The sequence below is a fragment of the Melanaphis sacchari genome, unplaced genomic scaffold (genome assembly GCF_002803265.2).
Source record: "Melanaphis sacchari strain LSU unplaced genomic scaffold, SCAv2.0 Contig23_pilon_pilon, whole genome shotgun sequence".
Taxonomy (NCBI): Eukaryota; Metazoa; Arthropoda; class Insecta; order Hemiptera; family Aphididae; genus Melanaphis; species Melanaphis sacchari.
The window spans coordinates 82,081-108,152 of NW_020271114.1; the positions used below are offsets into that span (position 1 = coordinate 82,081).

A 26,072-nucleotide genomic window follows, 5' to 3' on the forward strand; every position below is an offset into this window, starting at 1 on the left:
AATGCACTTAATATTTTTTTTTCATTCTGCACAGAATATAAAATGAATATTACAAAATAATTAATTAAATAAAGAAGTATACTCTCTAATTTATTTTTTTAATAATTTTTTTTTTTTATTTTACGTGTTCTCGAAAAAGACATTTTGTTCTTCAAAAAAATACAATAATTTGATCTACAGTGAAACGTATAATTATCATAAGATATAATATATATTAAAAGGCATTGTATATTTCAAGTATATTATTATGTTTTAAGTGGTATATAATAAAGAACTATGTCAAATTTGATACAGCTGTTCGTAACATCCTGTAATTATGTATAAAAATATGACAAAACGTTTCGTATAGAAACAAGAAATAAATATAGAATATCACAATATTTTGTGATTGCTTATAAAGTGAAGCAATGGAATTCTCATATTATTTTTCTGTTAAATGAGATAAACGGGACACCTGGTGATCTATTAGTTACATAGTTCAGTGTTTAACTGGATATTTTTCTTTTTGTGTATTAATTTGAATGTTTTCATTTTCATTTTCATTTTTTAATTGCACCAATATCTACTTTGTACAATTTTATTTTAACTACGTACAGGTAAAATTAGAGAATATGTTAATATAACTAAATATCTTAGTTAAATTAAAATAAAAAAAATCTGATAACATAACATATTAATTGCATAATCATGAAATCCATGTACAAACAACAAATTAATTTTCACGGTTAACTTAAAATTAATAAGAAATTTATAAAAAACTGTATATTAATATACAGTTATTTATAAATTTAGTAATATAGGTTTATTATAAAATTTTTCAAAATATTATACATATGTTTTTGCTTCCATCTATTAAATCAACGTAACCAGGATTTTGCTTTGAGGGGGATAAGATAGCTGATAATGTATTATATAGGAAGCCCTAACTAGGATGCTTACTAAGTTTGGTATGTTGACGATGTGGTTATTTAATATTTTAGACTTTGGCAAAAGCTTTCATATAAATGTTTGAGTTACAGTTTTTTCGTGTATACCATGGTATTATGTTAAATGCTTATTGTAAATATTATAAATATAGATTAAATAAAAATAAGAAATACAAGGGAAAAAGTAGGTAACCAATTTGCTGTACAGTAGGTGTTGAGTGTATCTTTTCATTGAGTGAGTAATGAATGTTTTGAATTCTAAAAATGATAAATCATTGAACACGAAAAAACGGTTCTAAGCGAAGACGGTTTGTAAGTGTGTTTTATGATATTAACTTATATTGAAATTATAGTAATTTATTTTAATAATAGTATTATAGTGAATTGATCTATTTATTTTTTTTGTAAATATTACATTTATTATTATTTATTACAATAGTAATATTTTTATTAACTATTAAGTTATTATCGGATATCAACTTACTACAAAACGGTGTGAATAGGTTTATAGAATAAATAAACAATATCATAAAATTAATCTGAATGTTTTGAAAATGTTATTGAGTACATAAAAATTAAAAGTTTAAAATGTCCATGAAAAATATTTTTATGTTAAAATAAAATAAATTAAATTGTTATTATTAATTTCTAATGTTGTCCAAATGTAAACTTAAAATGTCCATACAATTTTTATTTTTCCTTATTTTTTTTTTTTTTTGTTTTACACTATTATTATAAAAATGTTGTGGATTTGTAATTATTATTTTCAAAAGTTCTGTATAGATTCACTTTCCTACTATAAAATATATATTCTTTAAAAACAACATCATTTTATTTAGTATTTACTTTAATTTAAAAATTTTGTTTATTTTTACATATTATCTAACATTGTCATAACTTATAAAGATAAAGCGAATTAGATAATTAATAATAAATTGTGAAACCAGAATTTATCGGTTGATAATTTTGGTGTTTGCGGTGGTGGAGGGAGGAAATAAACCAGTGACAATATTTTGGCTTGAGCTTATTGTGAAGTAAGTACTATACATCAATAAATGAAAAATCATGCAGTCGATATAGACAATTAAATACAATTATTTTTTTAACTAAATAAAACCAAATATTACAATATAAAAGCTATGTATTATATTAATATTCTATACATTATAACATTTAAGTATTTACATTTCTTTCGATGGAAATAGTACAATCTAAAAATTAAAATTAAATAAATATGAATATCTATATTTTAAGAGTATTCCTTGTTCAGTAAATCTTAAATGTCAAACGTATATTAATAACGTAAAGCGAATAAAAAAGTTTAAGCAAAAAGATGGGTAAGTGTATATAGTGTACCGCTTTGATGTATGGTAGGCATCAAGTGGGTCGATGTAACAGATGAGTTAAATTTGAATTCGACGATATATATTGTGTACAAAAATCGATTGTGAGCTGGATACGATCAGCCTACGTCACAAAGTAGGTATATTCATAAGAATATGTTTACTCGTATTGCTATTAAAGTAATTTATTATACTACTGGTATAACAGTAGGTTAGTTTAATTTTTCCTGAAAAGTTACTTTTTTTATTGTATTATGAGTACCTATTTGATTATTTTATCAATAAATATTTATACCATATTATTGTTATTTCCATTTGAATTAATACCACATTACCGTAAAAGAATATGAAGACTGAATAGGTTTATGGTATAAAACTTTAAATAGGTAATATCTAAAAATAACTTTACAATCTATTTTGAAAATGTCATAGTGTATAGTAAAATTCATGATATACCTAAAAGTTTTAAATCCGCCGATTAAGATTTTTGAATTAAAATAAAAGAATTAAAATTATTATCCATCATTAAAATATATAAAATGTTATATAAATTTGGAATTAAAATATCCTTAAAAAATAATCAAGTTTGTATATTTTTAAGTTTTTTTGATTCCAGTATAAACTGCTAACGAGGAATATTGTATTGTATTTTTAAATTTATAGATTGAAGTTTATATAAATTGTTGATCATAAAATACTCGTAGTTTGTTAATTTTCGCGAATTTCAAAAACATTAAGCAAAATTATACCTATGTATTTTTAATATTTTTATGCAAGTATAAAAATATCGTATAAAAGATTTTGTGTTAAATTTCCATACAAAAAATTTTTTTTTAAAATTAATGTTAATAACTTGATTGAAAAAAAAAATCAAGAATTGTCTGTCTTTAAATAGTTTAAAAATTTACCACTATGCATAGAAAATAATATAAACATTTCATAAAAATTTCAAGAATTTATAGTTATTCATTTTTAAATCATACCAAAATAACAAAAATCGTTTGAGGAGAAATAATTATTTTACGAGTGATTATGAATGTCGTAAATATTTGAACTTTAAACACCTATCATGATCATTTTTAGTGGATTAACGAATTTTTTTTTATTTAACAACTTTTAAGGAATCCTATATTAAATTTTTTAACTTTTCGACCATGTATTAAATTTTTCACTTATATTAAAAAAAAAAAAAATGGTAATTATCTATATATTACTTAGAAAGACAGAAAAACTCAAAATATTTTGAAGTTACCATTTGAAGAAAATTTTAATATAAGCAATTTGTAAAAATTTAAACTATCTGCAAATATTTCTTTTTGAAGAACGATAATATAAAAAAAAAAATACTTTTTGTTGAAAACAGGTTTTGCGTAAAAATTTTCGTTTTTCCTTAATTGTTGTTATTGTTTTTCCTGATTAATTTTAAAAGTATTAGGTATTTTCTACTTCCTACCTTAAGAGTTTCAACTAAATTTCATTTGCTACAAGGAACTATCTCTAAAGTTAAAATTTAAAGTACTTTTGCTTCAAAATGTGATGAATACCATTTTACACACATGCGAAAAAAAAAACAAACACGTCATTCTAAAATCAATACATTTTTGCCCCATTCAGAATTTTAAATTAGTATAATTATAGAATATAACTAAAACTAATACACATATAAATAGTTTATAATAGATTTTATATTGAAAAATTAGAAAGGTAGACAATAGGACACAATATGTAAAATACAAATTAATTATGTATTGCTTATTTATTTATTTTTAAAATAATCCTTAATATAATTAAATTATTATCAATATTTTTACAAATATAAAGATTGTTAAATGATAGTTTGGTTATTTGATAAATAAATTAAATTTGTTTGAATAGCGGTGTATAATTGTTTATTAAAATAATAATTTAAATTGCACATATACAAATACGTATCAATAGTACATTAATTAATGGTTTTATTTTAATTAGCTATTCAACACCATTATACTATATACATTTTACAACAAAAATTAAAAAATATATTAACTTTAATGCAATGTCAAATGTTTTAATATAATGCAAAATAAATAAAACTTGTATAGCACAGGATATTTAGAATATTATATTTAAGAGAACAAAAAATCTTTATTGATAATTGTGTAAGTATTTAATAAAGATAAAAATTGTGAGTAAGAGAAGAACAAGTTAAATTATATTACATTTTGTAAATATCCAAGTTTTCCTACGAGTTATTTTTTTAATTAAAAATGTATTTACAGTTTGCTTATACAAAAATACTAATTTTTAGATATCAAATGTATTAGTTTTATTCATGGAAAATATTAAGTTCTGTTGAAATGTGTTGTATAAGTTAATCAAACTATTCGCAAATCTGTAAGTGTGTAACCTATAATAAATATGTAATATGCATTGTTGATTATATGGTCATTACAGTTAACAGATTAGGTATGTATTAATTAATCATTGTTATGGACATTTGAATAATTGTAAATTTATATTAGCACTCTGGAAATGCCCATAAATTAAGAAATATAGTCATAATAAATATAAATAAAAACGTATGAAAAATAATGTTCAGGACTAGACTAAAATCAAATATAGGTAAGTACTATAACTATACATTTCAGAGTCCCTTTTTAAGTTTTCAAGAGCGACCATGCGTAAATACTCCGACTCTAGATACAATAATATGCACAAACACACACACACACACACACACACACATATATATATATGTAGATAGTTCCAAATTAATTAGTCACGCAAGTAAAAAAATCAAGATTACCCAGTTTAGTGTCATGCTTCTATCTTATTTCTTGTAACACTGTTTTAATTTTTTTTTCGAGACTGTTAAGTATGATATTATATTTTTTTTAGAAAATAAAACCGTAATTTCTCCTTTAATAGACGGAGATTATTTTAGTTTATTTAGAGGTATTTTATTAGCATGTATTTAATATTTCTTTTATACTGTAATAATTATCATTTTTAAATTTATTGCAGAAAATTGAATAAATACCTATAAGCATTCATTGTAATTAAATAGTTATAATTTACAATTATAATTCTAATATCTGTAGTATTGTATTTTTTTTTTTTTTTTATATTTATAAAATTTTATAAATGTACAATGATTTATTAAATAATATTGGATTATATATTTATATATTAAGTAATATATACGAATATAAATAGAATAAGAAATCGTAAGTGTTCACAAAATACTAGGAATAGACTATTTTTGATAAAGCACAATATGATTTTGAATTTATTATTTATTATTCATTATTTAGAATTATATAAAAATTACTATTTTAATATTTATTTATTATTTTTTTTAAAAGATTAAGTTTTATTTAAATATGTATTGATTATGAATTACGAGTACATCATTAAATAATATTGCAGTAATGTATTTTAAACTGTTCAAGTGTAAAAACACAGTTGGCATGTAATTAAATCATGACATCGAATGCATTCAAAAATGTAAATTAATTTTTGTTAATAAATCTACAAAATTTGATAATTAATTGTACACTTTTTTGAAACCAACTATTTTGTTATAATACTAAATAAATAAATAGTAGCATATTATTTTTTTTAGTGGTTGTTTATTGTATTATATTATTTTCTACTTAATGTTAGATAATTTAGTGAATGATAAAATTGATTTGATATTAGTGTATTATTAAGACTGTCGGTCTAAAAAGAAATATCTATTAGTTCTCAGAACCATAGTATTAGAAAGATATTATATTTAGATAGGATGTTATTTCCTAGTTTAATGTACTACCTATTAAATTTCCTGGTATAGAATTTTCAGGTGATCGATAAATGATTAATATTGGATAACTGTTGTATTGTCATTGTGTTAGTTTTTCATTTACTCCCCACCCTAACACTACAATATTGCATTATAATTTATTATTTTAGATATAAATAAGTATAAATATATAAAGTATATAAAAGCTATTATATTTTTAAATGTCTACAAAAAAAAAAAAAAACAAACCAAATCACGACAACGACGTATTGACACATTCAGTGCTTGAAGAACAAATCAGCCAATAGGTTTAAATTCATAAACCGTTATCTATACTGTTTTGGAAAATGACAGGTTATGTAGGTACTGCGTTTATTATCGTTTTCTACTACGTTGTTAACTATACGTTATGAGTTTGTCATGCAACGTACCCATTGTCGATTGAAGTGAAAATAGTTGTTGATAATTTTATTAACTAAAAGTACAATTATTTATAGATATACATTATTTACTATGTATCATTCCACAATTCAATTTGACATTTTTTTTTATAAAAATGATTTATTATTATTTATCAAATTATTTATAACGTTATAATATTAGTGCGTGGCTTTGTTATGGAACAGGACATTTATTGTTTAGTTAATTATTTGTTTTTATCGTATAACAAGTAACACCTAACTATAAAATAACTTTCACGATAATAAAATTACAATGGACTTGTATGGCTAGGCAGATATATTTTTTAATGTAAAAATATCAAATTTTAAATATAAGAATATTTCTTCTAATATAAATAATGATTATCATAAAACAAAATATTTCAATTCTTTCACACATATTTTTTTAATTTTTTTTTTATAGTTTTTTTATTTATTCAATCTGTTACAAATATTAGAACAATAAAAATAATTAATGATATAGCTAAATAAAAAAGATAAGATTTCACACATATATTTTCTGTACTTGTATCGTATATATTTTTTATTCTGAGTAAATTGAAATCCGGTAAAATGAGTATTTCTTTACATTTTACGTATTATAATAATTAACAGCATTTATTATTTCATATTATATTAATTTAAAATCCTTAATCCTTGTGAATTAAAATTTTATTTTTATTTTTATTGTTTTACTTATTATATATTTATAATAAAGTATTATTTTATAGGTCACAACATTCCTCATTGGCCCATGTTGAACTCTTTAGGGGATTTGATTCAACAACTCGGGGGTTACCCTTTTTGCATTTTAAAATTTAGTACATATTATATGTTACTTAAAACAATTAAAAATAAAGTGTGTGGATGATAAAATATACAATACTTTTTATACAAACATTAAAGAGACATTATGTGTATTTTAAGTTCTTAATAATCACAATTATTCGGTATTATAATTTTTCATAATTTTATTTAAATATTTTATACTTATTCAGTATCAAAGATATCATTATTCTATGCAAAATTATAATTAATAATTAATTGAACGAATTACAATATGATTAAAAAAGCACTCAAGATAAATATATTAGATATTTAGATATACTCATATTATACTAAACAAGATTTAGATTAAACTAAATAAATTATAATTATTCAGTTTCATATCTTAGAGTTAAATTAAAATTAAAACATTCAATGGTAGATATTTTAAATTTAGATGATTTTAATTGTGATGAATAGGATTATAATTTAATTTAAATATAAAAATATCTGTGTTCAAATTGTTCATTAAATTGTTTTTATTGAAATAAACTGGAAACGAGAGACTCATTAAAACGTGATTGTGTAATATCATAAAATGATGGTTTAATGATGCTAATGGAAATGATACCTAAATGGTAATCATGACAAATGTAATGCATTCATCCGTATAATGTGTCGAGCGTGCATAAAAAAAATATAATAATAACGACAAATATAATATAAGGTATAGTTTTTTCGTTAATTTAGACGGGCATATTGTTCATAGAAAATTATATAGCATAAACAATTCACATACGTACGTTAACAATGCATTTCGCGTGAGTCACTATTTTTTTATGAAATAATTATACTTTCTATGAATCATATTATTTTAATTATAAAATACAAAATAATGAGTTAAAGTTATTTTTATGTAAATGGTTTTAATAAACTGAGGACTTGAAATAAAAGTAAAAAAAAAAAAAAATAAAAATATTTAATTTATTTTTTAAGTATTATAATTACAATATTTCGAGTAAATTTTATAATTTTAGTAAAGAGTTGAAGAAAAAATTAATTTGATCATAAGATATTTTTTCAATATAATATCATTATTTATTTACATTTTGTATTTGTACGTCCTTTGAAAAATTAAATTATGATAACTTTGGCGTAAATTTTATAAATATTTATAAACTCGTTTGAGTATCTACAGTGTATAAAATAAATGAAAAAGGTAAAACTTCACAAATAGTTTAAAAGTATAATTGAAATATTTTTATATTTAGTGTAAACTAGTATAAAATATTAGAAAGAGAATCTTAAATCATCTAATATTAATATATATTTACTAAAAATTATTGAAGAAGAATATATTAGTGGACCTAATAATTAGGAAAAAACCATACTGGATAATTGACAATTATTTTACAGATGGTTTACCTTTGGCATAGTATTGAAGGGAACTCCTAGTGGTCCCCTGAAGTTAGTGATTGACAATCCGCTCTCAAATACCTGCCGCACTGGTAGTTGAAGCGTTTCTGTTATGGGCCTAAACTTCGGTAGTTGGTAATTTTGCATATATGTGGGTATTGGAATCTTATATGTTGTTTCCACTTCATTATTACCATCATAATTTCCTCCTGAAGAAATATACCTAATTTCAAGACAAAAAACTTGACTTGAAACGCTACACCTGATTATGATTTAGGATTGTCCTGAATTCATAAAAAAATTACCATTTTAGTAGGTGCCTACTATATAAGGTATCTATTAATAAAATTAAAAAACACCTTCTATTTAGTATACATAGATTTTATATTCACAATTATAAACTAATGTGTATTGAGGAATGTATAATAATTTAAATTTTTATAATGCCAAATGGTAGTTTTATCGTTATAAGATCAAGTGTTTAAAATACCATTTGTTATGAAAAATAATGTTTTTATATGCATAATTGGTATATAATTTAACTAAAGATTAGTTAAAAAAATAAATAAATATCCATAACTGTTTGTATCAAAATTAAAATTTAATGCGATATTGCTTTCAAAAACTCTTTTTTTTTTTTTGAGTATTCGGGGTCAAAAAGCTACTTTTCTATAGTATAAATTAGGTCTATACAAACCTCATTTCAACTAAAAATAAAGAATGAAGGGTACATGAAGTATCATCTATTTTAGCTTTTAAACGTCTACCAAACACCATAAAATATTTTGTTTTCTGATTACAAGTATTTAAACTATTTAACTAAAAAGTTATTATTAAAAATATACGATAAACATATTTTTATATATGTATTAAATTTAATGACATTTGAATAAAAATTAATAAAATTTGATTTGATGTTTTATTTATAATTAAATCATACTAATATAAATTTCCAAAATAAATCTATATCTTTAGAATGTGTATTATATACTAATGTTATCATTATACTAATAAATTGTAATATTATTTACCTGTTTTCTGGTGTGTGGATCATTTTGAGTATTGAGTTGGATAGTTCTGGATCATTCCGAGGACTTTGGTGAAACGATTCTTTTGGTCGAGCTTCAAACAAAATACCATCGGGTACGGATATTCCTTCTTTGTTCAACATATTTAATGCCAAACGGTCTGCTTGGAATGCAGACTCAGGTATTTTACCTCCAAAGTATGGCAACAAGTTTTCATGGAATAACTGACGTTTTTGCTGTAGAAAAAATTACTTGAATTTATAATAAACATGTTAGATATAACTTATAGGCCAAATTATATTTTAAACATGTCAGTTATTATGATATATAAACTATAATAACTTATCAAAAAATAGTACAGGAAATGAAACCTAGGATTTTGCGATTTTTATGAAAAAAAATATTTATCTGAGGACGTTACATCCATACGTTTGTAAACTTGTAACTATCAAGTTACATTTTCAGTATTATAGTAAAGTATTTTCGTTTAGCAGGACAAATTTATTTTTGTTGGTTTTAATATCAGAATAAATTGACTTATATAATCAAATTTAAATGTAAGAAAATTAACTGAATAAAATTTGATCTAATAATACAGATTATGTCATCAGTATTCTTATTTTAAGACTAATAATATTTTTAGAAGAAAAAGTATGAACTAATAACGAATAATTGAAAAAATTGAAAACTGGTATATAATTCTAAATTGAAAAACTAAATGTATTGTATTGTAGTTATCACATGAATCTTAAACATAAAGTAGCTGTCTACTATATTGTAATATTTATAGATAAACGCATACTTAATTATTATAGAATATAGTGAATGTATTTATTTTTGTTTTTTATTGTAAAAAATTGAAAATAAACCCACCACTTAGGGTTTCTGTGCTCTGTCATCGCTTATTTTAAGTCGTATTATATTTATTAAGCTTAAGAAAAGTGAATCATTTGTTTATGCCTTGTTAATATTAGTTATCTATCTTAATGTGTTATTTTCCAGTATAACCGTATTAAAATAAAATAAACAAAATAATATTAATATAAAGTTGATTAGTTTTCAAACTATTATAAATTAAGGCTCGGAAGTTAATGAATTTTACATTTTTTTTTTCGAAACTTATTAAACTTTAGAACTTATTTAATGCTCTCCTTGCCACAAATGTGTTTCATAAATATGTGAATCTAAATCACTAATTTTTATTTGCATTTTTTTCGTATTTTTTGACTTTTTTACTTTATAAGTTATTTTTTGTCATTTTTAGGTCCTATTTTCCTATTTAGTTCAATTTATTGTATTTATAATTATTAGATTTTGTCAATTAACATCTTTACACGCATAGTTTTTGTTTTACGCTGATTTTACATAAGTACATCTATCAAATATTTATATTTTATAGAATAATATTTTACACAAGTTGTATAAGGGTTAAGTAAAGATAAAAATTCGATAGAAAAAAGCAATTGCTATTTGTTACTTTTATTTTTGGCAATATGAAATATGCTTTAATAGTATAATGCAATAATTTTGAGTAATTTTAATTATTATAACTATTTAAAAAAAAAATATATATATATATATATATATTTTTTATTAATTTTAAACAAATATTTATTATATTTTAGGTCATTTTCAAGTCATATTTTCACTTTTTTAGATCATTATTTAATGTTTTTAAGGTCGTCAATTTTCGAGCCCTATAGTAATATTTGGAACGATCTATAGATGAATCTTTTTATACAATAATAATAATGGTAAGTTTTTTTTTTTTATTTTATTATGAATTTTAAATTGTGTATTTCAATATTTATACTTACATAGATAACTGTATTATTGGAGAAAAATATACCTCAAATTTACATCTCGATGATAAAAACAAGGTAGGCAAGATAATATTATTTTACTGTACATTAGGTGTCGAGTGGGTCATTTGGCTAAATTTTAATTTAATAATATATGATTCATAAGAAAAAAAATGAAAAATGAAAGCAGTCTATCAGCTTATAATATCACTAAGTAGTAAGTATATTTCGTGGTATGTATATTTTTTTTGCACAGTTATTAAACTCATTTATTTTATTTTTTGTATTATAGTAGGTTGATATAATTTGATATAATTTTTTCTTGTTTAATGAAGTGTTTAATTATTATAAAAATATATAATTATAATACAGTATATAAGTTTATATAAATTACAATTTAATCTCATCTTTTTGTAAATACTATATAAAAGAAAAAATAGATAATATAAGTACGTAAAAGTTTTAAGTTCCTTAATTTTCAAAACTTAGATATGAAAAAATTGAACCATACCTGGTAATCCTCAAAAGAGACTAAAAATAAAGTGATGTTGTAACCCGTTGATATGAATATAAAATACATAATACATCAGTTATTATAATAAACAGAAAAAAATGTAAATAAAAACGCGTATAAGTTAGCAATAACTATTTATTGACAAAGTACTTTCACTAGAAGGCCTCTTAATTCTGTATTTCTCGTGATGTATACAATATTATATCAATTAAGCTTATTGTTTAATTATTGTAATAGATTTTCTATTAAAAAACTACATTTTTTTAAAAAAAAGGTATAAAAATAAATTTTTATAAATTTCTAATTATGAAATAATGTTTATTGCTATTTTTTTTTTTTTTGGGGGGGGGGGGAGAGTTGCATATCACATTTTGAAGAATTTTGATTCAGTAAAATAATTTTCATTGACATTTATAAAAAACTTAAAATGAGTTAAAATATTTTAAAACTTTTATCATATAATATAGAAAAAATAAAATTTGTAAAATTGTTTGGAATAAATAATTATTATAAGGATAAATATTCAATTTTGTGAAAATTTAAACTTCAAATGCTCCTGTAATATTAATTTGGCTTTTTGTTAATTTTTCTTATCTTATAATTGCTAAAAAACTTCCTAAGGACATTGTATAAATTTTCAAATCTTTGTTTTAAATTTATATTATTTTGTGTATTTCTAACTAAAAAATAATATGTATTTTTAAGATTTTGTTGAGAGGATCACTGTATGAGTGTGTTAAATTTTCATTTAATAATATATAATTGCATACGATATATTAATTTAATTATTTTTATGTATCTATAAAATATATGTGGAACTTCGTATTAAATTTTTTTGCTTTTCAACCAGGCAAAATATGTTGTTTTATATATATATATATATATATAATGTTTAAGTATCTACAAATAGAACAAAGATAATAGAAATATGTTAAAAACAAAATAAATTTTGATAAAAACTTAAATTGCGTAAAAATTCTAGTTAGTTTTTTTTCTAAGTTATTTTGATAAATACTGAGAATATTTAGTTTTGACATCTTTAAAATGTAAACTAGTTTGAATTTTCTGTCTGAAACCAACCCCAAAGTTGAAAATCAGACCATTTTAATAACTTATTATTGTGTTTATATATAAAACATATCATTGTAAAATTAATATATTTATTGTCTCGTTCAGAATCTAGAATAGTTCAAAAAAATATTGTACACGATAATAATATACACGATGATACATAATACATGACATTTTTAAATAGAAATATCATATATCTATAGAATAGAAAATCAATAATTCTATTATTGTATTATGTTCCGTTCGTTTTTATCATGTAATCGCTACATATTGTGTTTGTTTATTTTGAAAAAATATGAAAATAATGAAATAAGTCGTGGTAAAAATGTAGCAGCGAGGCTAACAACCGTCATCTTATTGAAATGTAATTTTTTCTTAGATGTTTTAATTCATTATTCTTACATAATTTAATACAATTTTCAAATCAGAATCCAGAATTAGTATCCAAACATTAACTCAAAAAATACTGTTTGAACGCATAAAATAAATAATATTAATTATTATTATTATTATTACGTAATAAGTAATAAGTGTTTTCATAATAATATGATAATTTAAGAAAAATATATGTTTAAATAATTTTATTATAATAATAAATTATCAAGCTTTATTAAATGTAAATTTTAAAAGAAAATAAATCAACAAAATGAATACCTGTTTTATTCTATTAGATAAATTTTAAATTTATGTTACGTTTATTTTTTAAATTCAGAAAAATGTTTATTTGGTTTTCGAGTTCTTTGAAATTAATTTATCAAACGAACTAAATAGTTTTTATAAACAAATCTACCATTTCGAATATTAAATATCTAATGCATAAACAATAATTAAACTTTATTTAAAATAAAATTCTCTAGTCAAATTTTTATTATTAAATAATTTATTGTATTGAATATCAACAGTTTGAAAATTTTATTGCATTACAAATAATCATTTTAATTACTTACTATTTTTTAAGTTAAATTAAAAAAAAAAAAAAACGCTTTAGCAATAATAATAGAATATAAACGAATTCATCAAGTCATTGTTTAATAAATAAATTACATTTCTATCAAAACTAATGGTGATAATTAAAAATATTATTTATTGATAAACCAAATAAAAAAAAAATAATTTCGAATAGAGACTAATAATTTATTTAATCTAAAGCTTATAACACCAAACAAGATTGATATTATAACAAAATACTTGAACTAAAAAAAAAAATTATCTTTTAAATTTTAATATTACTCTGGTGATTTTATATAAAAACTCGTGTAGTATTTACGTCATAGTTTCTTTAGAAATGATAAACATCTCGTAGCGAATATTTGAGTGCTTTTTTCGTTTTTCAACAGACAATTCAATAGTGATAATATTTATATATGCCCTTACTTTTTTTGACGTGTATGCGACGTTGGCGAGTAATAACGTGGCTAATGCTACGCAGAACGCCTTAAGCAATTTGTCTGCAGGTTGCATGGTTCAAACAGAACGAGTTGTATTGACTGTGGTGAGCTACGTCTGATCCGTATGTTGACGATTTATTAATTATTATGAATAAACAAATAAAAATGAATTACGATTTAATTAAAACCTAAAATTGCGTATAGTTTTTTTTTTTCGGTTACAAATAGAAACATGTACTATTGATTAAATAATTTATGAATAACGTCAGATTTACATAGTATTTAGTTTAACGAGACACTGCTATCTTGTATTCTTTCTGTGCTAAACTGACCGCGTGCTGAGACGTGTAGGAGACAATTAATGGTCATCAGATCAGCCTCCGGAAATTTATATCACCAACGTTCCAGAACGAATGATAGAGCGTATGACGCCCCGTCGGTGTAACCGTTGTAAACGGTAGGGGATCGCGTATCTCTCTCGTAGAGAAGAATAGTAAGCGATTATGTGATATCCATCGTCCCGTGAAGTTAAAAAAACGAAAAAAAAACAATAAAAATGTTTTAACAATGAATCGATGTCACCTTGTTTTCAAATGCATGCTAACACGCGCGATCCTCTTAGTAATTAATTACTTACTAGAAAGGCAATCCACCACTAAACTATGGTCGTCGGATGTAACTACTGATTATGTGATTTTCGAAGACACATACACACACACACACACACACACACACACACACACACACACACACACATATTTATAGCCCTATAATATGGGTATGGAACCATATAGGTAATATGTGAGAATCCCGCGCCAATAACTCGGCGTATATATTAATAGATAGCTTAGACAGCTACAATAACATTGATGCATTTGTGCTGGATTTGTAAGAATATTTTGACGATTCTTCGCCGCGACCACAAGTCACACAGTCTTTAGAATATGAAATTTCCGTGTACACGAAAATGTCATTTCGATGACGATAGTTGTTTTTTTTTCTAGCATATTAATTATGCACAAAACAAGAAATAGTTCATTGTTTGGTACGAAGAACATCCGTAATAAAGGAAATATGTTAATTATATTAATACATTAGAAAACACAAACCTATGAAAGAATGTATTTAGTTTTATTGATTTTTAATTTTACTGAACAGTTAGTTTTCTAATAGTATTTAATTTAACATAAATAAATAATAACGATTCATTTACAAATAGATATAATATATTGTTGTTTAATCACATTGTACGTCACGTATAAAAAAAATTACATTTAAAATGTAATAATTTGGTGTAAAATATAATCTATAACACAATTTAAGTCAGTGATTTAACTTATTGTTATTTGATTGCGTCTGCATAGTGAATAGTATACATTTTATATACAATATTAGGAAACTATGTTCAAGAATAAGATATTGTCAATGGATTTTTTGACTGGAGAGAATATTATGTAATAATTTGTAGACATGACATAAGTTAAATATAACATATAATATTATAGTGACTATTACAAAATGTATTGATTTCATTTAATAATTTTATGTCGATGATAATATTAGTAGGACAATTTTATTATATAATGCGTATTATTAACTCAGAACTCTAATGATATTACTTACATTTTCCAATATACTCTACAAAGGAAATAAAGGTAGGCAAGTGGGTACCGCTCAGCTATACATTAGATGTCGAGTGGGTCACTGTTATGGATGTGCTAAATTTGAATTCAATGATAAAATCATTGTATACAAAAAATGATTCAGAGCGGAGACCGTCTATCTGACTATATTTTACTATAATATTTATACATTAAGGTGTGTTTTTTGATGTATCAGCTAGCTATTAATGCCATTTTTATTTTTATTTAATATTGCGGTAAGTTGATTTAATTAATTTCAAAAGAATTGCATTTATTATATTATATCAACTTATATAAAAATTAAAATTGAATAACATCTTTTTGTAAATACCGTAAAACAGTAAAAATGGGTTCATACTTTAATATCTTAAAATGAATCAATAATGTAATTGCGTATAGCAAAAATGTATAATATTATATCATAATGATATGTACATATTCTAAGTTTCTAAGAATAATGTTTTTAAATTATAACAGAATAATTAATATTGTTATTTACCATTTAAATAAGTAATTCTGTACAAATTTAAACTTAAAATATCTATAAGAATTAATTGTTTTTATATATTATTAGATTTTATAATTTCAATATGAAATAATTATGACTTCAAGAGGAATCTTTTTTTAAATTTTCAGAATTTTGACCCAGTAAATATTTTTTTAAATTAATATTTAAAGAAAATAAAAAATTAAAATTAAAAATTTGCCATGCCTATAAATAGTTCAAAAAGTATTTAAAAAATTTTACATTGGAAATAATAATATTACAATTTGGTGTACATTTTAAGTATCTACAGTTAATTGTTTTTGAGTTATACTAATAAACAAAATCGATATTGTCCAAAATTGGATTTTTGTAAAAAATTTCATATTTTTTTATTTTTAGTCAGAATCTAAAACATCTATTTCATATCTTCTAAAAATAAAAATAAAAAACAAAAAATATATATATTTATGTATGAATAATTAAAATTAATTAATTAGCCAAGAGTCACTAATGGGTGTCCACTTTAATCATGTTTCTCGTGTTATATATTATATTATGTTTTTCATGTAAAAAAAAAAAAAATAAAAATGTTTTCTACAATTATTTTTAAAATAATATTGTATAAATATATTATGAATTAATGTATTTTTGTCTAAATTAATTTATAGTTGTAATTTATAATTTTCAATAGTCGATATTATTTTATGATATGGTACAGTTTTATATCTACGAATATCAGAAAAACGCTGGTTTGACAAATTATTTTAATTTGTTACTCACATTTTATCAATATTTTGTTTTAAATATTAAAAAAATAGTTTGTTAGCTTTAAAAGGGTAAACGAGGTTCTTAATCACTGCTAACATATATTACTTAATATTAAACAGCTACATTTAAGTAAATACACTTCTCATAAATAATCGCTTGGATAAAAAACACGGCCAAGGTTTTAGAATTTAAAGATCAACGATGATAAATACCAAAGAGTAGTAGTAACAAACATTAATAGTTAATACTATTAATTACACTATTATTAAGGATATTAATCTTAAGTATTCATAAGTAGATTGTAAGTAATATAAAATTAAACAACATAATAATGCATTTAATGTATAGTTACGTATTAATATTTTTAATGACATTAGTTTTAGACAATATGAAACAATAGTAATAGGTAATAGTGGTGAAATAATAACCAAACATTTTTAACAATAGTATGATTTATTATAAGTCTATAAATTCGAATTATCTGAAATTGTTAAATATATTATGTAAAATAATTGATTATTAGATTTATAGTGTAATGCTATACGATTGACAGTTAGCTTTTTCCATAAAAAAAAATATATGTTTGATATGACAAAAATTCTAGCATAAATTAATTTGTTTATTAAGCTATTATATTAGTTTTTGCTTCATCTCGTGATCAATTAGTTGTTAATCAACTTGGATGGTTGTCTGCACCACATATTTTTTTATTAGGAAATAGTATTTTGTAATTTTTAATTTAATACCAGCATATGGAGAAATGTCAATGAATCATTATGTTTCAGATGTAACTAATTTAATTTGTTTATCTAGAATTTTGTTACCAACTATATCAAAAGGTTTACACTGGTATTCATATTATGATTATATTAATGTTGTTTTTTTCATATCTTTAAGTCTATTTTAAATTTTGAGTGTAATATCACTAGGATTTAATTTATTTTTTACATTTATTAGAGCACTGAGTGAGTCAGTAAAGATAATGTATTTTTTGTTTTCAATTTTTTTTTTTTTTTTTTGTATTTTTAATTGCTATTAACATAGCATTTATTTCAGCTGTATAAATACACTTGTTCAGTGTTAATATTAAATTAACATACTTGTTCAAGAATGATTCAAATAAAATGTATAATTATTTTATATATATTTTTTTTTAAACTACTGTAACTACGCTTAGTAAATATTATCTTCAAACATAGAACGAATAATAAGTGTATAATACAATATGTATTAACGGTTTTTCTATTTTTTTTATTGTAGCTCGATACTATTTTTTCCCAATACGTATATGTATAATATCAATATGACAATATTCGAATTATTCGATATAGGATTCAATTCTCAATAAAAGCAAAATCAATTATCATAAAATTGTAATAATTACAAGTTAATAGATTGTTAAATTTCGAATTCTGTAGAAAGCAATAATACAGAAAATATAAGAAATTTGTTATTTTACTTGTATCTGTAATAAATCCTCTAATAAAAGGCTTACATATTCCGTCACTTCCTGAAAATTTTCGTCGTAGGCTGAAAAGGAAATGGTATAGGCCATACGGATCATCTAACTTAATCCTAATAAGTTATAAGTAATCACATAATAAACAAGCTAAGTGCTACTGATGGGTGGCTTCTTATTCACGTAACCCCATAATGTTTTGTTACTCTAATCTCGCATATACTTATTGTACTTAATTTTATAGATTGTATATTTCTTGTAAAAATTAAAAAAAAAAATCTGTAATAAATAATTAAATTATAATTTTACACAGAGAAAAGATAAAAATTAATTTCAGTTACCTAATTTTAAAAAGAAAGGATACCTTTTTGCTGCAATGATATGCACTAAAATTTAAAATAACATTATTCAAAACTATAATATATATGTAAATAAAATGTGAATATTTTGAATTTTTAAATATAAAAAAATTTCCTTCGGGCCGGATTTGAACCAGCGACCTATGGATATCTATGATTTAACACCACTACAGTCCACCGCTCTACCAACTGAGCTACCGAAGGATATTTAGAATGGGGAATGTTATTTCATTTAAGTAAATTTTTTCATACTTTCACTTGTGTTACAGATACGATAAACTATGTAACAAATATTATACATTCAGAAAAGTTTTTACGGTGCGCCGTTCGGAATATTCAAATACGTCAATTGAACGCCAACGACCGGTATGTATTTAAGTGGCCCATGTATGAAATCGTATAGAAAATTTCTTCTCGAATAATAAATTAAATTTTAATATCATTGTTAGATGTACTTATAATTATTAAGTGGAAGCAGAAAAAATGTCACTTTCGTCCATTGGTGGGATAGAAAAGTAATACATTTTATACCTACTCAATATGCTGCTGTTACATTGACTGATATGTGTTAATGATAAAAAATATAATCAAGTTTAAAGAATTTTTTTTTCCTTTATTATTATATACACAATTTGTACCTCAAGGGTACAATAAGAAAGTTAAAAGAGTAAATATTGTTTAAGAGTATTTCAGATTTATGAGCAGTTTTGATTTGGAAGACACGTTATTAGAAAACTAGAAATTAATCGCATATATGATATATGCGATTAAAAAATAGTATATTAGAATATTGTGTATTAGGTTATTTGTGTTGTTATTGTAAAATGTTTGATATATCATCCATTATATGCTAAAGCAATGAAAAAGTTGATAGTCGATTAAAAGATTTCTAATTTAGTATTGTTTCTGACTAATTTTATTCAGAAGTGTTAATTATTGTTGTGTGTCAGTTTTTCAAAATTCTTGAGTGTGACGTTCTAGTAGATACCTCTATCAGTTTATCAACACACATTTTTAAGATTTTCGTTTTGATAGATTGAAGCATTGGCCTACTATGTTTAATTAAAAGGAATGATTCTAATAGGTTAGGTTAGTATACTACATTTATGAAAATTTTCAAATGTAACATCCATCTTTTTACAGATAAAATTAGTTTTTGTTTTGTTAGTTTTGATATTTACTATGATATTTTTACTATGTTAATTTTAAATATATTTTTTCAATATATAATTTATTAATTTCAAAAAATGCAATTAAATAAATGTTTTATAAGTTAACCTTGATACAGATATTACATTTTCCTTTAAAATCAATTGTAGTTTATACTAAACTTCATACCAGTAACCAGTAGATAGTAAACAAACAAAAAATATCACTTTTTTTTTTTTATTTATACATGTTTATTAAAATAAAACAAAAGTAGAAACTTAATCATTAAAGGGTAAGATAAAACTACTTGTATAATATTGAGCGGGTAACTATTAAAACCAGGGTTCACTACTAGAGTAGTTAACTGTAGTTAAAACTAATAGTATATTTTCATTTAAATCACAATACCTTAAAACTTGAATAACTTATTAACATATCAGCCACCTCAAAATAATTGTCTATGTAGAATTAATGTTGCAACAAAAATAAATAATTATAGTTCATAATGAACTAAATATGGGCCAAAAGAGCCTTATTATTATTGTCGAGCAAAAATTATAAGATTTTTATTAATCTTATTATATTTATTTCAACTGTATATAAGAATACATATTACAAATATTATTGTTCTTGTTTTTAATATAGATTACAAGATATTTTTTTTTTAATAATTTTACCTTTAAATTATTGTACATTACAAGATACAAAGATTACACATAATACACAAATACCTATATTTCTAATATAATACTATGGTTACACCCAAATTACCTAATCTAACCATAGTAACTCATCTGTATTAACCCGGAAATCTTGAACTTAACTGTTGGGGGTAGGTAAGTTGGGCACCCGAAACTATTAACTATTAATATGATAATCTGATTTTAATTTGTTAAATCTTCATAATTTTTTATTGAGAACATAATATACAGTGAAACCTCAAAGTACCGGACATTCTCGGTCACCGTCCAGCCTTCGCAAGGTTTATTTCTCACACCAATTATTCTATATTCATGATAAAAATTGTCAAAATCAAAATTAAATTGCCATAAAAGTGTGCGTTATTTAGGGGTTTCCCTATATGAAAGTAGTAAAAATGTCTTCGTCCCCATAAAATCGTCCGCTAGTTGGACGTGTTCGCTATTTAGAGGTGCCCGTTAAGGGAGGTTTCATTATATTATAAAAACCACATAATATATTTATATTTATACCATTTATACAATGTTTATATCAAAATTATAAAACTGGACGTACTTATATATTTAACGAACTAATATTTTTTTTCCCGGATCCAATTACCAGTCTCGTTACTAATGATTGAGATAATGAATATACCTATCTTAATAATTAATTTCCAATTAATATAAATAATATATTTAGTTCAGTTGCTATACTAAAAGTCTAAAACACACTATACACTTACAAATAATATATGGTCAGCATAGAATAGTTGGTGATGGGGCACGTGTATTTATACATTAAAATATATTCCCGGTCTGTATATTTTAATTTAATCAGAATGGTTTATAATAAACAGTTATTTAAATAAAAAATATAATTAGGGGTTCACAAGTCAATAAAGTTTATATTGATGAATTATAGTTTGATATCTAAGTATGCACTTAATAAAAACACTTTAACTTTAAAAATTCAATTTCAAATAATTGTAATAATATAATTTTATGCAATACAAGGATAATAATAATAACCAATTTCTGTTTAAATATACATTTTATGAACAAAAGATAAAATTAGTGAAAAATGTAATATTTATTACAATATCAACATTAATCATTAATTATGTAATTAATTAACGATATTATTTATAAACAACTATTTTGTTATGATACTATAATAAATTATAATGATAACACTAAGTACTGTAATAATATCACATTATGGGTCCGGTTTCTGTAAATAATACTTGAGGTTATCATCTAAATTTAGATAATTTTGTATAAAAATATAATTATTTTACTCAGATACATTTTTTCCGGTAGTGACACAACAAAGTTTATACTATTATTTGTATATCCGTACTACATGTTGATATATAAACCGTATACATTTTTATTGTAAAAGACGCGATAATTATTAGAATTGAACGCTATCCGCTGATCATTTACTAATAAAGTAATAATTGACCCGAGTAATTATAACATTGTGTTGGACAGTCTGAAATTTGTATCCATATGAGAATATTTAATATGGCCATAAATTGTTTAACTAATGGATGGAATATCGCAAGAATAGTAAATTCTATGTAAATTATGAACGTTTTAACCATGATCAAAAACAGTTTAAGACCGTGGTGATAAGATTATTATATTTTAGTGTATATAAACATGAACAATTTATTAGTACTTTAAAAAAAAATGCTGTTGTTATACTCGACACAAATTAAGTGCAAGCTCCTTGATAAATAATTATTAAATAAATAATAATTGTTTAATGAGTATGTGTATTGTTTACAGAAAGGTGTAAATTGAAAGTACACTGTTACTGTTTATATTCCTACTCTTCAATACTCGAAAAAAATTATAATTTATAATAGACAATTCTGACATAGTATTTACTGTAAATTAATGTATACAAAAATATTGAACTAGTAACAGTACAGTATGTTTAAAAATTTAATTAAAAGATAACTACAGTGTCCAATCCATCATTTTAGTAAATATAATGTATATGTATATATCAGTATATAAAGTAAATAATTTTGTTTCAAAATGTTATACGGTAATTTGTTTAAATTATAAATAAAAATTTCATTAAAAAAATAAACACATTATTATTAACTCTTAAATTACTTAATTGTTTTGAGTACAATTCAAGACAAAGAAAATTGCTAAACATGAAAAAAAAGAACACTTTATGCAACTTAAACACTTAAGAACATTTAGTTTCAAAATGTGTACCTACGTTTGCGTACTTTGATCTTAAAATTAACTATTTAAATTTATCACCAATATAAAACGTTTATTGTATAGAAATGAGCATAAGTGTAATAGTAAACTACAATAAAACAAAAATAATTTATACCCAGGATATCTGCAAGTGAAATTACAAAGAGAATTACACAACGCGTGAAACACTTAATTAGGTATTAGGCTAAAATATAAAATACGTAGCTAATTTATTAAAGGATTCTATAACAACGTTTTCTTTATTGAAGCTGGACAATTTAATTAGCTTATGATATGAAAATAAAATCATAATGAGTTTAATTTAGAATATTGTAGAATAATAGGTATAAATAATTTATTTGCTTAGTAGTATTGGTACAATTATTTTTCATATTCTAGCCTCTATTGTATGTATTATATTATAACTATACATATTAGGTAAATTATAATTGGTGAGTTATAAAACATATATTACATATTTGTATGTATTATAATTTAGTGTGACCATATTTAAAACAAATAAAAACAGGACAAAAATAATAATCATAATATTTTTAAATTAATATTTATTAGGTATATTTTTTTTGTTGATTTTTAACTGTGAAAAAATATAATTTTTAAATTATTAAAAATTAAAATTTAGACACATAAAAACATTATTTTGAAAAACATAAAATAATATGGTTAAAATAAATCAATACTTTTTAAAATTTCCTTTAATCACCCACGTATATTAGTGTTTTAATTAAAAAAAAAAAAAAATGTAAATTGTAGAAACGGTATCGAGTTATTGAATTCATTATTTATATGTTATTAATTAATTGTCAGCTGTAGATTTGAAATGGTATTTCAAGGCGGGCAGTATGTTATGTATGTAATTGAATTTCATTATCGGATATTATATTTTCGATGAAGAGAGAGTGGCATATAATCTTATAGTCACTACCTGTGAACCGTTAGTCGATGATTATTGCGAGTGCCAATTGCAAGTCTCGTATAGGCAACACAGCCGCCTCAAATATCAGTTATACTTATAAATAAATGTTATGTATTATGATTATATTTTTATATATGTAATTTGGCTAATAACAAACAAAATCTAATAACCACACTTGGTTACGTTTAAGGCTAAACAAATATTTAAATACATTACCATTCTGAAATTCATTCTTCGAAATTGTGTTTTGTTCGAAGTAATGAATTCTTGTATTATTGATGTAAGTATATAATATTATAATGTTTTTCTAGTAATTTGTAACTGGAAATAATATTGTTACGTATTTATTTTTTATAGATTGAAAATAATTAGGTATACCGTGGATATTAAAACAAAAAAAAAAATGAACATGAAAAATATTATATTAGTTTTATTATTATGTGTTAGTTTGGTTGGTAATGTTTATTCAATTGCGAAATTAGTAAGTACTAAGTTTAGAATGTATACACATTATTATAATTTTAATTTTTTTTTTATTTTAAGGAACTCAAAAATAAAATGATTATAGAAACAAACAAAGCAATTTTAAAAGAAATTGATGAGTTATAGATAAAAATTAATACATTAGAAAAACAACCCATAGAAAACGACGATAAAAAATATGCAAGCATTTGTTTAGCCCTTATTGAAGGGTGTTCCCAAATTCTCAAATTATATCATGCTAATGGACAAAATATTTCGAAATACAAAGAACATTCTAATAAAACGAAAAATTCCAATGAGTCAGGTAATGTTATTAACATAATTGTTAATAACATTAATAACAATACGAATAGTACGATCTATTTTAATAATACAAGTCCATAATAACCGCTGCTCATAAGTCACGCCGTCCAGTGAGTTACCAATGGACTCCTGAACCCAACAAGCACCACCGATTCACGTCAGTTGTAGGTTGTAGTATTTTCTGGATCGCCCGTAAAACCGGTAAATTCGGCCATTCTTCCTAGCCTATAACTCTATGCTATCACGTACTTATCTGGCTATGCTCGGCCCTGCCCCTCCCCTCGCATCCATTTATACCACTTAAGTCAGCGGTTCACAATCTTTTTTTCTTCGTTCCGTACCCATAAGTTTAATATTTTGCTAGATTGTACCCTTCATTATAATTTTTAAACTTTTTCACATAATTACTTTTAAAATATTTAAATAAAATAACAAAAAATGCTATGTTACATAATTTTACACTCTATATCTATTAGATAAGTTGACGGTTAAGTTTTAATTTGTGGTACAAATTTTCATTTTTAATAACATAAAATTAATATTTTCGAAACGAATTGTTTTAAATAAACAAATTCAACATTTTCCACCATTAGCTATTTTTTTTCACGTACCCCTTGAGAAGATGTCGCGTACCTTAAGGGGTACGCGTACCCTAGGTTGAGAACCACTGACTTATGTGCTCGGCTTTGCCTCTCCTTCCCACCCGTTATATCGTGTTATATCCACCCTTCTAAGTATAGTTGTGTTAATAACTTATATAAAATAAAGACATGATGTTTATAAAAATTATTTTTTATTCATTGAAATAATAATAAGTTATACAATAAATATTTACATTATTCTTATTTCGCCATTAAATGGATTATAAGTTATAACTTGTTCATGTAATATTAAGCAATATGCCGAAGTGAAGGCTGAAACACTTCTTCGGTCTCAATCTCAATCCTTAGATCAACAGTTGACATTTTTACATTATCGTTTTATCTGCTCATATAGTCATATCCACTACTATAATCGGCGATAGTTTTTTGAAATCTGATCGATTCAATAGAGGAGTATCATTATCAGGACCATAGTAGGATTTCTGGAACTCGTATATGCGCGGTATAATGTAGCCATCTT

General features: G+C 23.0%; 1 protein-coding gene and 1 non-coding gene across 2 annotated transcripts in view; both read right to left on the minus strand.

The window, feature by feature from the left end:
* Window positions 1-14,664, minus strand: part of LOC112594756 — a 29,675-nt gene extending 15,011 nt beyond the window's left edge. Inside the window, exons 1-3 of the mRNA XM_025339721.1 lie at window positions 14,443-14,664; window positions 9,685-9,917; window positions 8,663-8,876 (exon numbers count right to left, since the gene is read on the minus strand). Of these exons, the coding sequence (XP_025195506.1) occupies window positions 8,663-8,876; window positions 9,685-9,917; window positions 14,443-14,529 (534 nt within the window). The 5' untranslated portion in view covers window positions 14,530-14,664. The remainder of the gene's footprint in view (window positions 1-8,662; window positions 8,877-9,684; window positions 9,918-14,442) is intronic.
* Window positions 14,665-19,285: 4,621 nt separating this feature from the next.
* Window positions 19,286-19,376, minus strand: Trnay-gua. The gene is given in 2 exon segments: window positions 19,286-19,321; window positions 19,340-19,376. It is a non-coding gene; the product is annotated as a tRNA-Tyr (tRNA).
* Between the last annotated feature and the right edge of the window lie 6,696 nt (window positions 19,377-26,072).